The 18,706-nt window shown below is 49.7% G+C and overlaps 1 protein-coding gene and 1 long non-coding RNA gene across 11 annotated transcripts in view; one reads left to right on the top strand and one right to left on the bottom strand.

Annotated features, from left to right (window-relative positions):
• Positions 1–1,444: 1,444 nt before the first annotated feature.
• On the bottom strand, positions 1,445–9,780 carry LOC122699641. 3 transcript variants are annotated; one of them, XR_006342654.1, is made up of 4 exons: positions 9,455–9,779; positions 9,039–9,152; positions 6,518–6,766; positions 1,445–1,756 (listed from the first exon to the last, which is right to left on the bottom strand). It is a non-coding gene; the product is annotated as an uncharacterized LOC122699641 (long non-coding RNA). The 3 variants fall into 3 exon arrangements; XR_006342655.1 differs by lacking the exon at positions 1,445–1,756 and adding an exon at positions 4,552–5,661 and having other exon boundaries at positions 9,455–9,780; XR_006342653.1 differs by lacking the exon at positions 1,445–1,756 and having other exon boundaries at positions 4,552–6,766.
• RANBP3 (RAN binding protein 3) overlaps positions 9,765–18,706 on the top strand; it is a 51,093-nt gene continuing 42,151 nt past the window's right edge. For 3 of the 8 annotated variants that reach the window (XM_043911817.1, XM_043911821.1, XM_043911824.1), the window contains exon 1: positions 9,766–9,915. In XM_043911817.1, the coding sequence (XP_043767752.1) occupies positions 9,894–9,915 (22 nt within the window). In that variant the 5' untranslated portion in view covers positions 9,766–9,893. Of the gene's footprint in view, positions 9,916–18,706 lie in introns of all 8 variants that reach the window. The other 5 variants (XM_043911818.1, XM_043911822.1, XM_043911825.1 and 2 more) reach the window with 3 other exon arrangements.

The following is an 18,706-nucleotide window of genomic DNA, read 5'->3' on the forward strand; positions in this document are numbered from 1 at the left end:
CGAGGGAAATTTAGTTGGCTCGTCGGGCTGATGGGGCTTCCCCCGTAGCTCAGTAAAGACGCTACCTGCCAATGAAGGAGACATGGGTTCAGTCCCTGGGTCAGGGAGATCCCCTGGAGGAGGACATGGCAACCCACTCCAGTATTCTTGTCTGGTGAATTCCATGGACTGAGGAGCCTGGCAGGCTGCAGTCTATGGGGTCGCAAAGAGTCAGACAACTGAGCGTGCAGAACATCAGGGTGATGGGTTTAACGTCGCTTGAGAAACCACAACTGGATTATATTTAGCCAGTGATGACATGTTGCTGGGAGTCTCCCAAAGCGTGGGATGGACGTGGTCCATGAAATTGACTTTTGGAGGTATGCAGACAGGGCATTAAATGACACAGAATCTCATGGATTAGAGTTACCTCATTTTCAGTTCTTTCATTCCTTCTCGCTGTGTCAAGAAGTTTCAGCTGAGTGATAATATGCCTTTAATAGCCCTCTAATACTTTGCTAATCTCTTTACATTTAAAAAAAAAAAAAAAGCAGGCTTGGGGCTCAACACCTTGGCAGGCAACAATATCCACCCAGAATTATAAAACACTGTTTTGTTTTCGTGTTTGTTTTTACAGCTATGGCTCAGTGGTTTTCTCTCTGAAGTGGTGATATACGGTATCTATTTAATGTCAACTTCAACTAATAAAAGGCACATAAAGTATTAAGTTCATTACGGGTCAGAGGGTTCAGAGACATGGCAACAGCCAAGAACACTTACCCAAGAGAAGTTACAGATAACAAAGTGTAATGAATATAGTGATTGTTGTTCTTTAGTTGCTAAGTCGTGCCTGACTCTTTTGCAACTCCATGGACTGTAGCCTGCCAGGCTCCTCTGTCCATGAGATTTCCCAGGCAAGGATACCGGAGTGGGTTGCCATTTCCTCCTCCAGGGGTTCTTCCCGACACAGGGATTAAACCCGCATCTCCTGCATTATCAGGCGGATTCTTTACCATTGAGTCACTAGGGAAGCCCATAGTGGTGCCAATAAGGCATAGGAAAACTAAGTCTGCGCACTGCAGACAGGCCTGATGACCCCTGGTGTCCTTTCCCGCACTGGCATTCTAGCTATTCCTGAAGAATTTCTAGCCAACCTCTGTGGCCTGTGCCTGCAGCCTGGAGGCAAAATCCAAGCTAGCAAGTGAGCATCTTGCTAAAAATGCAGATTCTGATTCAGGTCTAGGTCGGAACCTGGGAGTCTGTATTTTCAACAAATTTCCTGGTGATGCTAATGCTGGTTTGGAGGCCACAGCAAGAAAGTAGCAGGCTCTAGAGAGCAACAGAAAAAAATCTAGTATGCTACTGCACACCTCTGCTCAACTCTGATTAATGATATTCACACTGGTAGCCTGAGACTGGCCATATGAAGTATTTACATCAAGGATATCAGCACGACAAAGCAGGGTCCGTTTTATTGTTTTATTGTCTTCGAAACTTACGTATGGGAAAATGGGAAAATTTACAAGAAACTATACATACACAGGGCACAAGTGTAATTAGACAGAAACACACGCTTCTCTGCTTCTCCCAAAGAAGCAGCCGTTGAACACTCACCACACCCCACTGGTTGTACAGAAATGTATAGAACAACCATATAAATACTGCAAACCAGTCAGTCCTAAAGGAAGTCAGCCCTGAATACTCACTGGAAAGACTGAAGCTGAAGCGCCAATACTTTGGCCATCTGATGTGAAGAGCCAGCTCATTGGAAAAGACCCTGAGGGTAGAAGAGGGTGACAGAGGATGAGAGGGTTGGATGGCATCACCGACTCAATGGACACGAGTTTGAGCAAACCCTAGGAGATGGTGAAGGACAGGGAAGCCTGGCCGGCCAGAGTCCACGGGTTAGCAGAGTCAGTCAGACAAGACTTGGCAACTGAACAACAAAACTTCTATTGAGACCCAACAAGTAAATATTTTAAGATTTTTGGGCCAGACAGTCTGTTAAAAGAACTCAGCTCTGTGGTTGCAGCTTGAAAGCGGCCACAGACATCATGTCAATGACTATGGCTGTTTTCAAGTAAATCTATGGGCACTGAGATTTAAATTTCACATGATTTTCACATGTCATGAGAGATTATTCTTCTTTTGGTTTTGTTTCAACAATTGAAAATGTAACAGCCACCCTTAGCTTGAAGACAGATGTGGCCCAAAGGCTACAGGACCTCCTTGTTCAGGTCATACCGGAGCAGGAGTGGAGCTGGGACCCAAACCGAAGACCTGGGGCACAGAGTTCCAAGCGTAGGGATCAGCCAGTGCAAACATCCTAAGGCTCAGAGAGTTTGGTGCGCTCCAAAGGGTGGGAAATATGCTCCCATGCCCAAAACCAAGGAATGGACCCAGAGACACGAAGCGCGGTCAAAGTGAGACTTTTAAGGATGGTCTTGCAAGACCGGTGTCTGGTGGGCAGGCACAGGCGGGCAGTTACAGCAAGCACTTTAGTCGCTAGCACGCAGATCCCTCCCTCAGTTCCTCACTGGCTGGGTACTATGGGGTGTACGATCATCCTGGAGGATTGGTTATAGGGTATCCTTCCTTCTCCCTTCCCGACCTAAGTCTGTTATCTCTCCCACAACATCCCACTTGCTTAGGGACTTTCCAGGTGTGTGAACTTTGTGGTTGTTACATCAGCAAACTGTTAGGCAAGCTTGGCTCCTAGTAGTTTTCCACTCAGAGCTAGCTACCTTTGAAAATGGACCCCTTTTTTATTTCTTACAAATTCCGGATGGAGAAACTCTATACAATCAGCAAAAACAAGACTGGGAGCTGCCTGTGGCTCAGATCATGAACTCCTTCTTGCCAAATACAGACGGAAATTGAAGAAAGTGGAGAAAACCACTAGACCATTCAGGTATGACCTAAATCAAATCCCTTATGACTATACAGTGGAAGTGAGAAATAGATTTAAGGGACTAGATCTGATAGACAGAGTGCCTGATGATCTATGGATGGAGGTTCGTCACATTGTACAGGAGACAGGAATCAAGACCATCCCCAAGAAAAACAAATGCAACAAAGCAAAATGGCTGCCTGAGGAGGCCTTATAAATAGCTGTGAAAAGAAGGGAAGCGAAAGCAAAGGAGAAAAGGAAAGATATACCCATTTGAATGCAGAATTCCAAATAGCAAGGAGAGATAAGAAAGCCTTCCTCAGCGATCAATGCAAAGAAAGAGAGGAAAACAATAGAGTAGGAAAGACTAGCGATCTCTTCAAGAAAATTTTCATGCAAAGATGGGCTCAATAAAGGACAGAAATGGTAGGGACCTAACATAAGCAGAAGATATTAAGAAGAGGTGGCAAGAATACACAGAACTGTACAAAAAAGATCTTCATGACCCAGATAATCACGATGGTGTGATCACTCACCTAGAGCCAGACATCCTGGAATGTGAAGTCAAGTGGGCCTTAGGAAGAGTCACTACGAACAAAGCTAGTGGAGGTGATTGAATTCCAGTCGAGCTATTTCAAATCCTGAAATATGATGCTGTGAAAGTGCTGCACTCAATATGCCAACAAATTTGGAAAACTCAGCAGTGGCCACAGGACTGGAAAATGTCAGTTTTCATTCCAATCCCAAAGAAAGACAATGCCAAAGGCTGCTCAAACTACTGCACAATTGCATTCATCTCACATGCTAGTAAAGTAATGCTTAAAATTCTCCAAGCCAGACTTCAGCAATATGTGAACTGTGACTTCCAGATGTTCAAGCTGGTTTTAGAAAAGGCAGAGGAACCAGAGATCAAATTGCCAACATCTTCTGGATCATCAAAAAAGTAAGAGAGTTCCAGAAAAACATCTATTTATGCTTTATTGACTATGCCAAAGCCTTTGACTGTGTGGATCACAATAAACTGTGGAAAATTCTGAAAGAGATGGGAATACCAGGCCACCTGACCTGCCTCTTGAGAAACCTGTATGCACATCAGGAAGCAACAGTTAGAACTGGACATGGACCAACAGACTGGTTCCAAATAGGAAAAGGAGTACATCAAGGCTGTATATTGTCACCCTGCTTATTTAACTTACACGCAGAGTACATCATGAGAAACACTGGGCTGGATGAAGCATAAGCTAGAATCAAGATTGCCAGGAGAAATATCAATAACTTCAGATATACAGATGACATCACCCTTATGGCAGAAAGTGAAGAACTAAAGAGCCTCTTAATGAAAGCAAATGAGAAGTGTGAAAAAGTTGGCTTAAAGCTCAACATTCAGAAAACTAAGATCATGGCATCCAGTCCCATCACTTTATGACAAATAAGATGGGAAACAGTGGAAACAGTGGCTGACTTCATTTTTCTGGGCTCCAAAATCACTGCAGATGGTGACTGCAGCCATGACATTAAAAGATGCTTACTTCTTGGAAGGAAAGTTATGACCAGCCTAGACAGCATATTAAAAAGCAGAGACATTAGTTTGCCAACAAAGGTCCGTCTAGTCAAGGCTATGGTTTTTCCAGGGGTCATGTATGGATGTGAGAGTTGGACTATAAAGAAAGCTGAGCGCCGAAGAATTGATGCTTTTGAACTGTGGTGTTGGAGAAGACTCTTGAGAGTCCCTTGGACTACAAGGAGATCCAACCAGTCCCTCCTAAAGGAGATCAGTCCTGGGTGTTCATGGCCTTTGTGATGGTTCCATCAGGAGCTGTATTGTTGGGAATGAAAGTACAGCATTTCCTGCCCAGCATAACACCAACACCCCCTTTCTCTGCTAGTTATCACGTCCAGTGTGATCTTATTTTCCCAGGCCATTCTACTGGTGGCATCCAATTAGCTAGCTACTCCTTGGAGGGCATCTCTGGTATATCTGATAAATCTCTTGGTTATAATATATGTAATTAATCCAATCTACATTTTTTTTTTTAAGTAACTGTGAACCACCTAAAAAGTACTGACTCAAACCCTGTAGCTATTTGGTTTCAGGCCTTGAATTCATTAAGAACTCCCCTAGGGACTCCTGTTGAATCAATTTATTTATTTATACATATATATACATATATATATATATATATATATATATGTCAAAGGAGTCCCCCGCTGTTCTCCGACTTTGGTGGCTGGCTGGCTTTTCAGGTACCTTGTGGAATGCCAGGGTAAAGGGAATGGGCACTGAGTGAAAGCCCAAGTCCCTGTCCAACTTGACGGCAGTCAGTCTAGGAGGTTCCTTTTCCCACAAAACCACCAGACATCAGCCCGGGGTCTACGGAGGGTTGAGTAGTTACCGTTGTCTGGCTCATCAGTAATGTTCAAGATGCTGGGACAGGTGGCAAGTTCTCCCATGGGTCTACTGAACTCTGCCCCCTGCCTAGAGAGGCAAGAGGACTTGCTGTGCCCAGTCATATCTGACTCTCTGCGACCCCATGGGATTTTCCTGGGAAGAATACTGGAGTGGGTTGCCATTTCCCTCTCCAGAGGATCTTCCCAACCCAGGGATCGAACCCGAGTCTCCTGCATCTCCTGCATTGGTTCATATTCCCCATGGAGAAAGGGGACGGCTCTTGGGTCCGACCTTTGCAGTTCGGGAAAGTCTCATGACAGATTCTTGTAGGTCTTCTCCCCACGCATCTTTGTCCTGGTAAAGGGCCAACATGTGGTGCATTCCTCCCAGATCAGTGTCCCATCTGAGGGGGAACGGAACCACCTGTGTCTGTGGGTATCCAGCCACACATGCGTAACAATCACTCTTATGATGGGCTTGCACTGTAAATTTGACCCATTCGACCCAGGCATTTGTCTCTTCATACCCTGTCTCAATTTCTAAAGTCTGTCTTATATCTTTTTACCTCAATTATTTCTATCCTTTTGGTATCATTAATAGAAACAACATGGTTTTCGGAGCTCAAGATCAGGACAATCTCCAATACACGGGAGGTTTTTATTTTCAATCAAGTTAAGAACAAATCACCCCAACGGGTCTTTCCCAGTGACATCTGTCCCTAACCCATATACATGAGATGCCACTTTTGGCTCTTAATCTAGGGTAGCTGGGTTGTTAACGGTTAAGAGGATAGAGTTGCATTTTAGATTTTGACTGGCTTCTGGTGGAATGCCCTTAGGTGTATTTTGTCTTTCAAAGGCCTCCAACTAGGAGTCACCCACCCTATGTTTACCGTCCAGTCCTGAAACTGGGTGGTCCACCATACATCATCCCAACTGGGGCAGGGGCTTGCTCTAGTATAAACCAAATCTGGTTCAGGGCAAAGATACTTATCTGCCTGCAACAACTGTCTCTGGTTTTCTAAGTTTCCACAAGGTAAAATTTGGCAGGCATCAAAACTCATAGTCTGAGGTGACAAGGTTTTGGTTATATTGACAACCAACCTCATTGGATACTCAGGGGTTCCTTGTCAATTTCTACTCTAACTTTTTACCTGTTGGTTTCCATACCAGTTTCCAAAGGTGTGGCCACATGGTTAATGGTTATTGTGAAGGGGAGGATTCAGAGGGAAGGATTTAACAAGGATTTCTTAAAGTTACCTTTAAAGGCTGCTCATTGGTCCTTTCCCTTCCCTTTGAGGTCTCTTTTATTGGCCCCTTGACTCGTGTATAATGAGTACAACCTTTTCCAGCAGTCCACACAGCCGTCTCAGTGGTCAGGAGCACCTGACAAGGGCCTTTCCAGCTTGGTTGGAGTTTGTCTTCTTTCCAGGGTTTGATTAACACCAAGTCACCCGGCTGGAAGTTATGAATTCTACAGGCAGAGTCTGGACAAGGTGTCCTTTTAATCTGGGGAATGATAAGGGAGAGGAAATGGTCAGTATATAGTTTCTTAGAAATTGGTCTTAGCCCAGGAAGTCTGCCTCCCGGAGTGTGTTTTCCTAACCACCCTCTTGTTAATTTCCTGGCAGGCCAGTGTAAGCCTGTTTCGCAACGGTGTAAATTCTCAGGCAACCATAACTTCTAAGTACTGTATCATACATAGCCTGGGGGCCCCAATGGGCATTAATTCCCTCATCGTGGGCTTACTTGTCATTTTCCTTCTGTCCGGTAACACCGATCTTTGGTCTTCAGTTGGGTGTTTGAGATTAGGATCAATAGCTTCATTTTCTCCCCTAGAGAGGCTCGCTTAGTGGCTTCATCTGTGAGACTGTTCCCTGTGGCTTCCATAGACTTCCCTTCCTGGTGACCAGTTACATAAGCTATAGTTACCTCGTTTGGAAGCAGGGGACTTTCTGGAATTTGTTTAATCAATAGAAGTATTATACCTAACGTTGACGGCTCTAAAGTGAAAGTGAAGTCGCTCAGTTGTGTCCGACTCTTTGCGACCCCATGGACCGTAGTCTACCAGGCTCCTCCGCCCATGGGATTTTCCATGCAAGAATACTGGAGTGGGTTGCCATTTCCTTCTCCAGGAGATCTTCCCGACCCAGGGATTGAACCCAGGTCTCCCTCATTGTAGGCAGATGCTTTACCGTCTGAGCCACCAGGGAAGTCTAAAGACATGTCTATATTAACACTTTAACATCAGATATTAACTTAATACTGAATATTTTTTTAGTTTTCATGAATCTAAAATTCTGGCCAGTTATTTTTTTGTATTTTGAAAATTTAAATAAGCTCTTAATTTTCTCAAGCCAATTAAGTAGTGCTCATTTACAAAATAATTTTGATAACACCATCCACAGGTAAAGCATAATATTACATACCTATAGACAAACAGAGAGAGCTCATAGATTGAAATTTACTAGATTATCTCTAGCTAGCTTTCTTTAACAACTGCCTATGCAGTAAAAGAGACCATTTTGGCTATTTTTAGGACAAAAATTTTCCTTTAATCCCAAGTAGATACCTGCAAGAATAAGTTTTGTACATGCATAAACCAGGCTGGTGTTAGAGGCTGTTTTCTGATGCCCCATGTTTCTGTGTTTGAGGGATTTTATTTCCCATTTTAAGTTGAATTTGTCATGGGTAAAATTTGCTAGTGAAATTGTGTGGTGGGCCAGTGTGCTGCATGTGAGTTTATCTCCTTTAGGAGTCACCCCAGAGTCGTTTCAGCCCTCTTACGTGTCTCAGTAACTCCCTTCGGCAGTCTAAGAGCACCATGGGTGCTCAGATCGATCAATGGCCAATTCTTATTTGAGACCCCTGGACAAGCAAGTGTTTTAATTAATGAGTGGATTTCCCTAGGGGACCACAGCCTGAGGACTCGGCCTCCACCATTCCCGGAAATTTCCCAGTCACCTGAGAAAATCATGAGCGGCCGGGAGGAGTAATGTCCCATTTCTCTGGAGCAAAGCTCTCATGTAAAAATCTTCATTTTTATCCAGACAAATTCTAGTTAAGCAACCAAACAGAGGAAAAGCATCACATCAGCCTCCAACTTAACTACTCAGCATAGACCACTCTGCCTCCTACAACCAGGCAACAGTGCTATCTTTCATCAGAGCCTTACTCAGTGTCTAGTCCTGGCAGGACTATCCTGCCCAAAATCTCAACATCCTCCCCACTGGACTATGGGGCGGGGATGGCAGAGGAAGAATCCTCATCTCCCCCTTTCTTTGGTTCCCTAGGCCTAGAACATTTATTCCCCATATTCGGCTGGTCCCTATACCCCAGTTTCCCTGTGCACTCAAGCTCCCCACACTGGAGGCTTCTTGCACACTCTTGAGAATCCCTTTGACCATCTCAGGCCATTTCTCAGGTGGCGCTAGTAGACAAGAACCTCTCTGCCAAAGCAGGAGACTTAAGATGTGCTGGTTTGCTCCCTAGGTGAGAAAGATCCCCTGGAGGAGGGCATGGCAACCCACTCCAGTATCCTTGCCTGGAGAATCCCAAGGACAGAGGAGCCTGGTGGGCTACAGTCCATGGGGTCACAAAGAGTCTGACATGACTTAGCATGCACCGCCGTTTTCCTCGGGGAAGAAGGAAACTGAGGATTGGGACTCCATACTCGCTTACATCTCAGTCACACACACTCGACCTCCGAAAATGCCCAACCACCAAGGCAGTACTAATAGTTCAATTTTTGCCTGGTTGCCCCGGTGCCTGCTTTTCTCACCTGTGTAGGTTTCACTGTCTTCCAGACGGTGGGCGATAGCCAGCCCAGGTGATCTATGAAGACAGACGCCGTTCGGTCCAGGGCCTCGTGGGCATTCGTCCTGGAACGCCTATTCTGATGGTTCAGTGAGGTCAGGTCCCCTGCGCTGACTCCCCTGATCAACATCTGAGCCCCGCCCCACCCCCATGAACCTTCCCTTTGGCCAGTGATCTCCAACCTCTGACCTCTATTTCCCCCAACCATCCCCCACATCTCCACGTGGCCTCAGAAAGTCTGCCAGACGTACTGGTTCCTTAGAAGGGAAATCTGAGGCCTGAGGTGACAAAGGGCACCCCAAGACCCCTCTCCAGGGTCCCCTCCAAGCCCCGGGCTTGCGCACGTGAAATGCCTCCCCCCGCCCCAACCCAGGGATTTACCTAGAAGGCCTTTGTTGCGGCGCCCTCCGCTGTCCACGCTCCAGCCTCGGGGGCAGGGCCGGAAAACAAACGGAAAGCAGAGGCATGAAAACCCACTCCGGCCGGGCGGCTGTAAAGAACTTCGGATCCCGCGTTGCTCGCCGCGCGCTCGAGGATCACTGGGCGAGCACCCTGCCCTGCCCTGCCCTGCCCTGCCCACGCCCTCTCGGTCGGCGGGAACAGGAGGCGGGGGCGGTTAATGCGCAGGCGCGTGCTACGAGCTGGGCCAGAACCGGACTGCTCTCCGGAGCGCGTCTCAGTGCCGGGCTCCGCGCGCAGGCGCTAGCTGCCCGCCTCGCTCGGAGTCGATTTGGAAAGTGCGCACGCGCGGGAGTTTCTGGCAGAAAGCAGACGAGCCCGGGCCGGCGCGGGGCCTTGTGGGAGGGCTTAAGGAAGTAAAATGGCGGACCTGGCGAACGAAGGTAGGGGAGGCGCCGTCTGGGGCCAGCTGGTGGCCAGGGAACGGGCGGCGGGAGGTCCGGGGGCCACAGGCCCGAGGGGTGAGCACTCCGGGTGCGTGGGGCCTGTCTGCTCCGGAAGAGCGGCCCAGCGGGCCTTGCAGCCGCCCCCCATTGCATCCCCTCAGGCCGGGCTCACCCGCCCGACCCATTAGTCCCGGCAGCCCCAGGCCCTACCACCGTCTGGCCAGACGGCCCGGGAGACGGCGGGGACCGTGATCCTGAGGCCCTACCGCCTCGCAGGCCAGGCCGGGGGCCGAAGGGGGCGGGAGGCACGGCCGCAGCACCTCGACCTCGGATGTAAATAGATCTCCGGGCCTGGTCGCGGGCCCAGCGCGCCACGCTTTCTCCCCGCCCCCTCGTTCTCGGGGACCCGGGCTTCCCTCTTTCCCCGCCTGGCTGCCAAGCCGGCCCACCCCTTAATCCTGTGGCGGTGCCCCACGCCGAGGATTGAGAATGTCAGGTTTGTTTTCACCCCCACTCTCAACTCAGCCCCCCAATTCCCGCCAGTTACCCCGGATCCTTCGTGGCGACCGAGAGTCGCGCCTCGTCTTGGCTCCTTGAGGCCCCAGCCGCAGGGTGTGGGCAGCTGAAAGCCCTAGCTGTTTTTCGGCCCTTTTTTTGGTTGCACTTCCAGAGAGAGAGAAGACTGTGTGATCCCCTCCTCTGCGAAGCGCTGACATCCCAGCTGAACGATTTTGACAAGGTTACAGTTCCGAACAGCTCAGAGAAAGCGCGCCATCAGCCGATGTCTGATGAAATTAACTGTGATGTTGAGATCGCTCGTAGCTTCAGTACTTTTTGAGGCTTGTTTTTAGCTTTCCCTGTTACTAGGTGCACAGCTACGGGCAAGCGGTCTGCCTGCCTGGCCCTGGTTCCCCCTCATACCCTGCTCCCTGCTGGCCTGAGGTTTTCCCCGCACAGATGACAATCCTAAGTGCTCACCCTGGTGGAGCATTTGGGGCAGTACCAGGTACTGTTCAGAGTCTTGGGCGGGCAGCTATCTGGAGTAGTCCTCACTCCGCATAGAAGTTCCCAGAGGAAGGTACCATCAGCCCTGGTTGTCGGTGAGGAAACGGAGTTAGAATGGTTAGGTTACTCCTCCAAGGCAGGTCACACAGCTAGTAAGGAGCAGGGCTGTGCATCAATGTGGTCTAGCTTCAGACCCCCCCACTTCACCTCTTATCTGTACCACATCTCTTTGATAAGTTAAAGGAGCTGGTGGAGGGTTGAGGCATTCCATTCACAAGATCCATTTAAAGACAGAACGGGCACTGGATAAATGAGAGTCAATAGGACACACCTAATATATTTGCGAGTTTGGCCCGTTCACATTCTTGAACTCAGGGCTCATATTCAACACCTCTGTTTGGATGTCATATCAAATAAAACCCCTATTTTTCTCCCCCAAATCCACCCACACTGCCAACTTTCTCCCCTAGTAGTAAATAGCAGGTCCATTGTTTAAAATTGCTGAGGCCAGACACCTTGAAGTCGCTCTTGACGACTTTCACATGCTGCATCACATCTTTGTCGGTTCTACCTTCAAAATCTTGCCAGAGAATGACCGCTTCTCACCACCACTGCTGCCCCTTCTTGGTCCTCCCTGCAGCCTTCACCCATCTGGCAGCTTCTCAACCCAGAAGGCAGACGGCCCCCGCGCCCCAAGACCTCCCTGGCCTCCCCTCCCACCACTCTCTCCCAACTCGCCCTGTTTTAACTACTCCAGCTCTCTCAGTGGCCGTCTCACGCTCCGTATCCTCCCTCTGTTAGCCTCTGGACCTGCTGGTTCCTCTGCTTGAGGCAGTCTTCCTCCAGTTGTCCGTGTGGCTCGCTCCTGTACCTCCTTCAGGTTCCTCCCCACATGGTGCTTTATTGAGAACATCTCCGACCACCTATTGTAAATTTTATCCTCATTCCCTACCCCCTTTACTCTGTTCCTGTTACCCCACAGCACTTACCACCTACCAGCAAGCTGGGTTGACTTGTCTGACTACCCCTCTTCAAGAATGTAAGTTCCCTGAGGAGCAGGGTTTCTGTCTGTCATTAATGGATCCCACACCCCACCCCGATGTAGAATAGTGCCTGGCGCAGGGTATAGGGATCCAGGGAATGTTTGTTGAATGAACGAGTGAGGTGTACCTGTGAGCACAAAGGGAAAATTATGGATTCCGGTTATCCAGGGACACCATTTCTAGCATAGGTGCTGGCACATGATGTCAGTTGCATAGCTGAACTGATCAGTGTATAAAATAGAGACAATGGAACGTTTTGTATTTAAAGTTTTTGCCTAGTAAATACCACACTCACCTAGTACTTTGCCTCTGACACTAGTTCTGGCCTAGCTGTCCTCAAAAAACTAAAATCCTAGTGGCCTTTTCTGCCTCCCATATCTCTACCATCCTTCAGTTGGTTGTCATGTGTTCACGACTCTATTTCTGGTTTTGGCTTGTGCAGCCCGCTAGCATGTTTCGTTTCTCATCCTCTGTGAACCAGGACTTCCTTTCCTGTGCATTGTGAAGCTTAGGGGACTGCCCCGCACATGTGCTTTCCCACTTGTCGTTGAAGCTCACACGCCCTCTTGGCTTCTGTCTTTCTAGACCGGGATCCTAAGCAGACCCGTCCTTACTCCTGGGCGTCTGTAGGGACAGAAAGCAGCACACGTGACCCTGCTGTACCACAAGGGTTGAGACCCCCCCAGCTTGAGTAGCTCAGTACTGGTGAGGAGGGCCCTGCTTGTGTGGCGAGAAGCATTTCCAGACGTGTGTCGAGTTCCACGTCTTACTGGCTCTCATTGCCATGGTGATCTCTTCAGGGATGGTGACAGCCGCTCCCACAACCGTTGCTGGTAGTCCCGTAGTCTGTGACTTTTAAAGTCCCGTTGGAGTGTTTCCTAGGAGAGAGAGAGTGCGTTTGAGTGTGTGTGTGGGGGGGGTACACTTGTGTCCTGGGATCTTCTACTCGGCACTTCACTGTTGACACATCCCAAAGTCGTTAACCATCTTGTCTCTGGAGTTATTCTGCCCGGTAGACTGGCATCAGGATGTGAAGGCAGCGTTTGGTTTCTGGTGAAGGTGAAGAAGGTGAGCAGAGCATACTGGAGCTGTAGGAGACCTTGGATTCTAGATCCCCGCCTTAAAATTGATACCTTATACCCATGACGCCCTGCTGGCCTGCAGAGGCACGAGGTAGAAACCCGAGAGATGGCACGAAGCAGGCTTCTCAGCTTTGGTCCTCTTGACATGCTGGACCAGATGAGTCTCTGTTGAGGGGCTGTCCTCTGTCGTGCAGGATGTTGAGCATCCCAGCAGCGTCTCTGACCACATATACGGTGCTGGTAGCACACTCCCACACACGACGCCAGGGGTCGTGGCCATCAGGAGTGTCTTCGGAAATAGTGTGTCACCCTCAGCTGAGACCTGTGATGTGACGTGATGGTGGACCCCAGTCTTTGCCTTGGAACTGGGCTTGTGCTTTGACTCCGCCTGTCCTCTCTGAGTGACTTTGGGCAACTCCTTAACCTCTTTGAGCGTCAGTTTCCTCACCTGTAAAATGAGGATAATGGTGATTGTATCTGTCACACGGTTGCTCTGAGCCCTGGCTGAATTAATACATATGAATGATTTAGCGCCTATCTCAGCCCAGTGATAAACAGTCAGGAAATGGCAGCTATTTTTACTGTGGAGGACTTATGTTATAGACACATTTAGCTGAAGTGCTCAAGGCAAAGCCAGAAAGAGCAAGAAGCGAATCTGAACAAGATGGCCTTGGGGCACACCCAGGATGGGATGCAGCCAGAGCTGGGCTGTCCATCCTCTTTGGTTCTGTCTTGACTTTGATCACATGATCATCTAGCCACGGGCTCCCAGCCTGGGCACTCTGGGCATTTGGGGCCAGAGCATTCTCTATTGTGGTGCTACGCTGGGTGTCTTAGGATGTTGATCTGTTTCCCTGGTCTCCACCTCCCGCTGTCATGACAACCATAAATGTCCAGACATTGCTCAGTGTCCTCTGGTTGGGGTGGTGGGGGACTCCCATAGTTGCTCCCCATTGAGAACCCCTGAGCTGGCCTGACGAGAGAGCAGTCCAGAGATTTTCAAGGGTGATTTGTCTTTCTTCAGTGCTCACCTGACTTGTTTTTTGCCTTTTATTTGTTTGGCTTTTGGCCATGCGGTGCAGCATGTGGGATATTAGTTCCCTGACCAGGGATTGAACCCATCTCCCCTACAGTGGAAGCTCAGTCTTAACCACTGGACTGCAGGGAAGTCCCTCACCTTGTTGATTTCAAACCTAACCCCTGAGAGGATGAGATGCAGCCGAGTGTTGATTGATGCACTAGAACTCCAGTGGTTGGAGTTGTTTGTTCACTTGATTCTCACCACCCCCTTGCCCTGCCCTCAACTTAATACTTAGGATAAGTGAGAAGCCATTTTTCAGAGTTTTATGAACTTAAACAATAAACATTAACCCTGAGGTTTGCCCTGCAGAATGTACATTGAACTCTCCCGTGCCTCTCACCTGAGGCAGTTAGCGCTGAGGGTGCCATGCCTTTGTATACTTGGAAGAAAATTTTAAGTTTTGCCTGAGATCCTGTGTACAGACAAAACATGCTTGTCGTTTTGCAAGTTTAAAATTTTTCCACCGTATCTTCAGCCTGCCTCTCAGTTACTGGAAAATGGACTCACCCAGCAGTCCCACTATGGTTGTTTAGTCACTAAGTTGTGTCCAACTCTTTACAACCCCATCGACTATAGCCCGCCAGGCTCCTCTGTCCATGGGATTTTCCCAGGCAAGAATACTGGAGTGTGTTGCCATTTCCTCCTCTAGGGTATCTTCCTAACCTAGGGATCAAAACCAAATCTCCTGTATTGACAGACGGATTCTTTCGCACTGTGCCACCATTTCCCACGAGCATCGCTGGGTATAGGACAGGTCGGGCTCTGCTGTGTGCTTACACGCTGAAGCATCTGGGGAGAGAGAGGTGACCGGAAGTAAGGGCAGAGCTTTGAGTGGTGTTGGGAGGGGGGCGGTGTTTGGGCCTGGTGAAGAGGGTGTTTTAGGTACCAGTCGAATTCCCACCTGAGTTCAGAGACAGAGAATGGGCTGGAGTAAAGTGGGAGATGGGGGCCAGTAGGATGCATCTGGGGGACTTGAACAGGGCCTCTTTCTCGTGTAATGGGAACTGCCTGGCAAAGGCAGCGGGCAGAGGTAGCTGCTACTCAGCTCGCCGAGCCCCTGGCAGGTAGCTCTCCATGGTACTTTGAAGTGATCAGGAGGCATCTGGCTTTGCATGGTTGTCCCTTCAGGATCTGGTGGTGGCGCCAGCAACAAGCAGCAGGGATTCTCTGTTCTGTTTGGAGGTTTGTTTTTGCCACCTTCCTGTGATCCCTGTCTGGCGTGGCTGTGCGCTCCTTGGTAGGAAGCTGGACACCTCAGGGCCTCAGAGCAGGTGAGGCCCCCGGGTGTCCACGCTCTGCCTCATCCTGGGTTGTCTTGGCACCTGGTGCAGCTGTGTGGCCCTCGCTGTGAATCCTAACCCCGACTGCACTTCACGCTTACTATAAGGGGGTTGTGGAGGAAAATGAAAACCAATGCTTGGCTGCACTGTCAGAGATGGTTGCAGGAGGCCCGCGATGTCTAGGACCCCACTGGTTTTCTACAACACAGAGCCAGAGTCAAAAACCACAGGCAGGAGTTGTGACCTCACTTCCGGAGCAAACAGTATATAATTCTGTCTGTTGGGTTTGTCTTTGTTTGCTGTTAGTTAGGAGCAGATAAAGGATTCTAAGGCCTCAGGGGAAAGAACAATCCAGATTTCTGATCTCTCTTGGAAAATAGCACCAGCCTCAGCTGCCGTTCCTGCTCGGCAGTGATGTGCCAGGACTGAGGCACAGCCGCCGCCTTGAGACAGGTTGTGCTTTCCCAGTCACCACAGGCATCCCCCCTCAGCCAGCTGGGACCCTGCCCGCTCCCCCTTCCCCGTGCCTGCCTGACCTCGGCCGGCCTGTGGGCCTCAGTCCAGTGGATCTAGCACCTCTCGGATGTGTTCAGAGCACTGGGTGCTCCGTGGCAGAGACCCTCAGCAGATGGTTCCTGGCGGTCCATCTTTAGTTCAGGATTCTGTGGGCTCAGAATGCTAGCGCTCAGAGCAGCATTTCTCCAAGACAGTCCAGGGGCCCTGGGAGTCTGTTTCTCAAGGGGACTTTTCAACCTTTTCAAGGGGACTGAGAGTTTAAAACTGTTTTCATAACAATACAAAGGCATCACTTGCCCTTTTCACACTCCTCTTGTGAATGGATGGTGGAGTTTTTTCCCAGAGGTTGTATAGTGCAACAGATGGGCTGCAAAAGCAGATAAGAAAGCCTGGCTGTCTCCTGTTAAGCTAGATGTTAAAACATGGGTCCAAATATAAAATAATGTCCTTCTTCTCCATAGTGTTTTTGTTTCAAAAAGTTATTTATAAAAGTGTATTATGTAGGTATACCTTCACTATTATTATCTTACGAAAGTTAACTGATTTCTGATGTTGCTTAGTTCAGTTTCTAACCTGTTCCTATCGTTTAGTCACTCAGTTGTGTCCAACTCTTTGTGACCCCATGGACTGTAGCCCACCAGGCTCCTCTGTCCAGGCAAGAATCCTGGCATGGGTTGCCATTTCCTTCTCCAGTTTCTAACGTAGTACATATCAATAGCTGTAGCTCACATTTACCGAAGTTCTTGGGCATCCTCATTAACTTACAAGTGTGGAAAGGGGTCCCAAGGCCAAAAAGTCTGAGAAACACTGGATTGTGCCAGTGAACCCCAGTGTGAAGGGCCTGAGTGGGGCCTGTACGGGGGTCCCTGTGAGTTTCTCCCGTCTCGAGCCTCGCAGGAATCTTAGGCTGGCGCTGACAGGCAGCCTCCCGCTGATAGCTTGTGGCGTGGTTGGGAGTGCTCTAGGTTTGTGTCTCATCTCTGTCACTTACTTGCCCAGGATCTTGGGCACTTTGTTTGACCTCAGTTCCTGCATCTGTGAAACAGGGTCGGTGCTCTCGAGTCTGAGGACTGTTGTGAAGGGGACACGTGGCAGGTGATTGGCCCACTGGTGTGTGGGGAGCCGTGTCAGGTCCTGCTACCTGTTGGTCTCCTGATGGGATCTTAGGGAGAAAGCGCCTTTCAGGTCGTAGCCAGGTTTCATTGGTGCTGGTGGGAGCTGCCCCCCGCTGTACTGTCTCATGGGGCGTTTGGCAGTGTCCCTGGTCTCTGCCCACATGTCTCCGGACATTGTCAGATGTCCCCTTGGGGGCAAAATCACCGCCGTGTGAGTACCCCTGGGTTAGGGGATTCTGTTGGCCTTCCCCCACCCATACCCACCCACGCTCACACACTACTGTGTGGCATAGTCATCTCTACTGAAGTCCTGAGATGCTGCACACATTTAAGTACCCAGCCTGAGTGGGGAGGGAGAGGAGGTTATTCACAGAAGCTGGGGCGTCACCCTGATTTGTGCCGTCTGACCCACTGAGAATTTACTTTGGTGTACAACGTGAGTCAGGGATCTGACCCGGCCTCCTTGTACATAATCAGTTTGTGGCTTCTCAGCCTCTGTGAGGGTGGGCTCATTCTCTGGGCTTGGGGGGTCAGCCTGTGCACAGTGGGATGCTGGTCAGCACCATGATCTCCATCTACCAAATGCCGCTAGCAGCTCCTGCCCTCGTGGTAACCAACAATGTTCAGACATCGCCCAGTGGGAGGGAGGGGGGCAAATAGAACTGTCCAGGAGTAAGCTGTTTGCCAGCTGGAGCTTAGGGCTCACCCTGCCGACCTTTTTTTTCCCATATGGCCTCTTGGCGGCTGTTGGCATCATGGTGTGATGGACTTCACGTCCCAGGTAAGGGGGAACAGTGTTTTCCATGACCTTCAGAACTGTTCCAAGTTCACAGTGAGGGCCTTCCAAGATGCTCTGTGTCTGAGCAATCCCCTTGCACAGGGGCTGAAGCCCAGGGCCGGGTCTGCAGGAAGTCGGCCTGTCCCAGTGTGCCCACCTCCAGCCACTGAGTCTCAGAGCCCAGCTCATGCTTCCCAGTGGGTCATTCTGACTCCCCGGGCACCTGTTCTGACAGAGAGAGTGGTTTCTCCACACCCTGTTCAGGAGGCAGGCCTCGCTTTTGCATCATATTTTAAATGCCTTTGCTAAATTAAACACCCCCCCAGGCTGGCCACACAGGATTTCAGGAATTCGCCCAGAATGTATGCCTGTGTTGTGTCTGTCACAGCAGAGCAGGCTTGGGGAAAACAGTTCCAGAGAGTGTGGCTTCTACCATGGCAGGAGTTAGAAAAGAGACCCCCCTGTGCTCAGAGGAGAAAGAATGTTTTGCAGCATTGAGTGGCCACTGGGAATCTGAGGATCCAGGGCCTGGGTCACTCATCATCAGTGCCACGTGGAGGGGACCCCTATTCATGGAGTCTTGTTATCAGAGTGAGGGTCGTGTCGGCCACTGAGCGAGTGGACCATGCTTCCACAGCCTCACACAGTTGTCTCAGCCCTCCCCAAGCTCAGATACTGGAGGCTCTGTCCCCAGAACAGTCAGACTCCCATCCACCGGAGATCTCTTCTCCTCACCACCCCCAGGGTGACCTTATTAAAAACATCCCAGCGCACCAAGGTGGGAAAGACTGCCTTGAGGACCCCTGCCAGGGTGGGGTGGGATGTGAACGCCACACCTCCACTGACTCCACCACACACCCCCTCCCTCCCCACTCCCACCTCCACCCT

Source organism: Cervus elaphus, chromosome 9 (assembly GCF_910594005.1).
Source record: "Cervus elaphus chromosome 9, mCerEla1.1, whole genome shotgun sequence".
Classification (NCBI taxonomy): domain Eukaryota; kingdom Metazoa; phylum Chordata; class Mammalia; order Artiodactyla; family Cervidae; genus Cervus; species Cervus elaphus.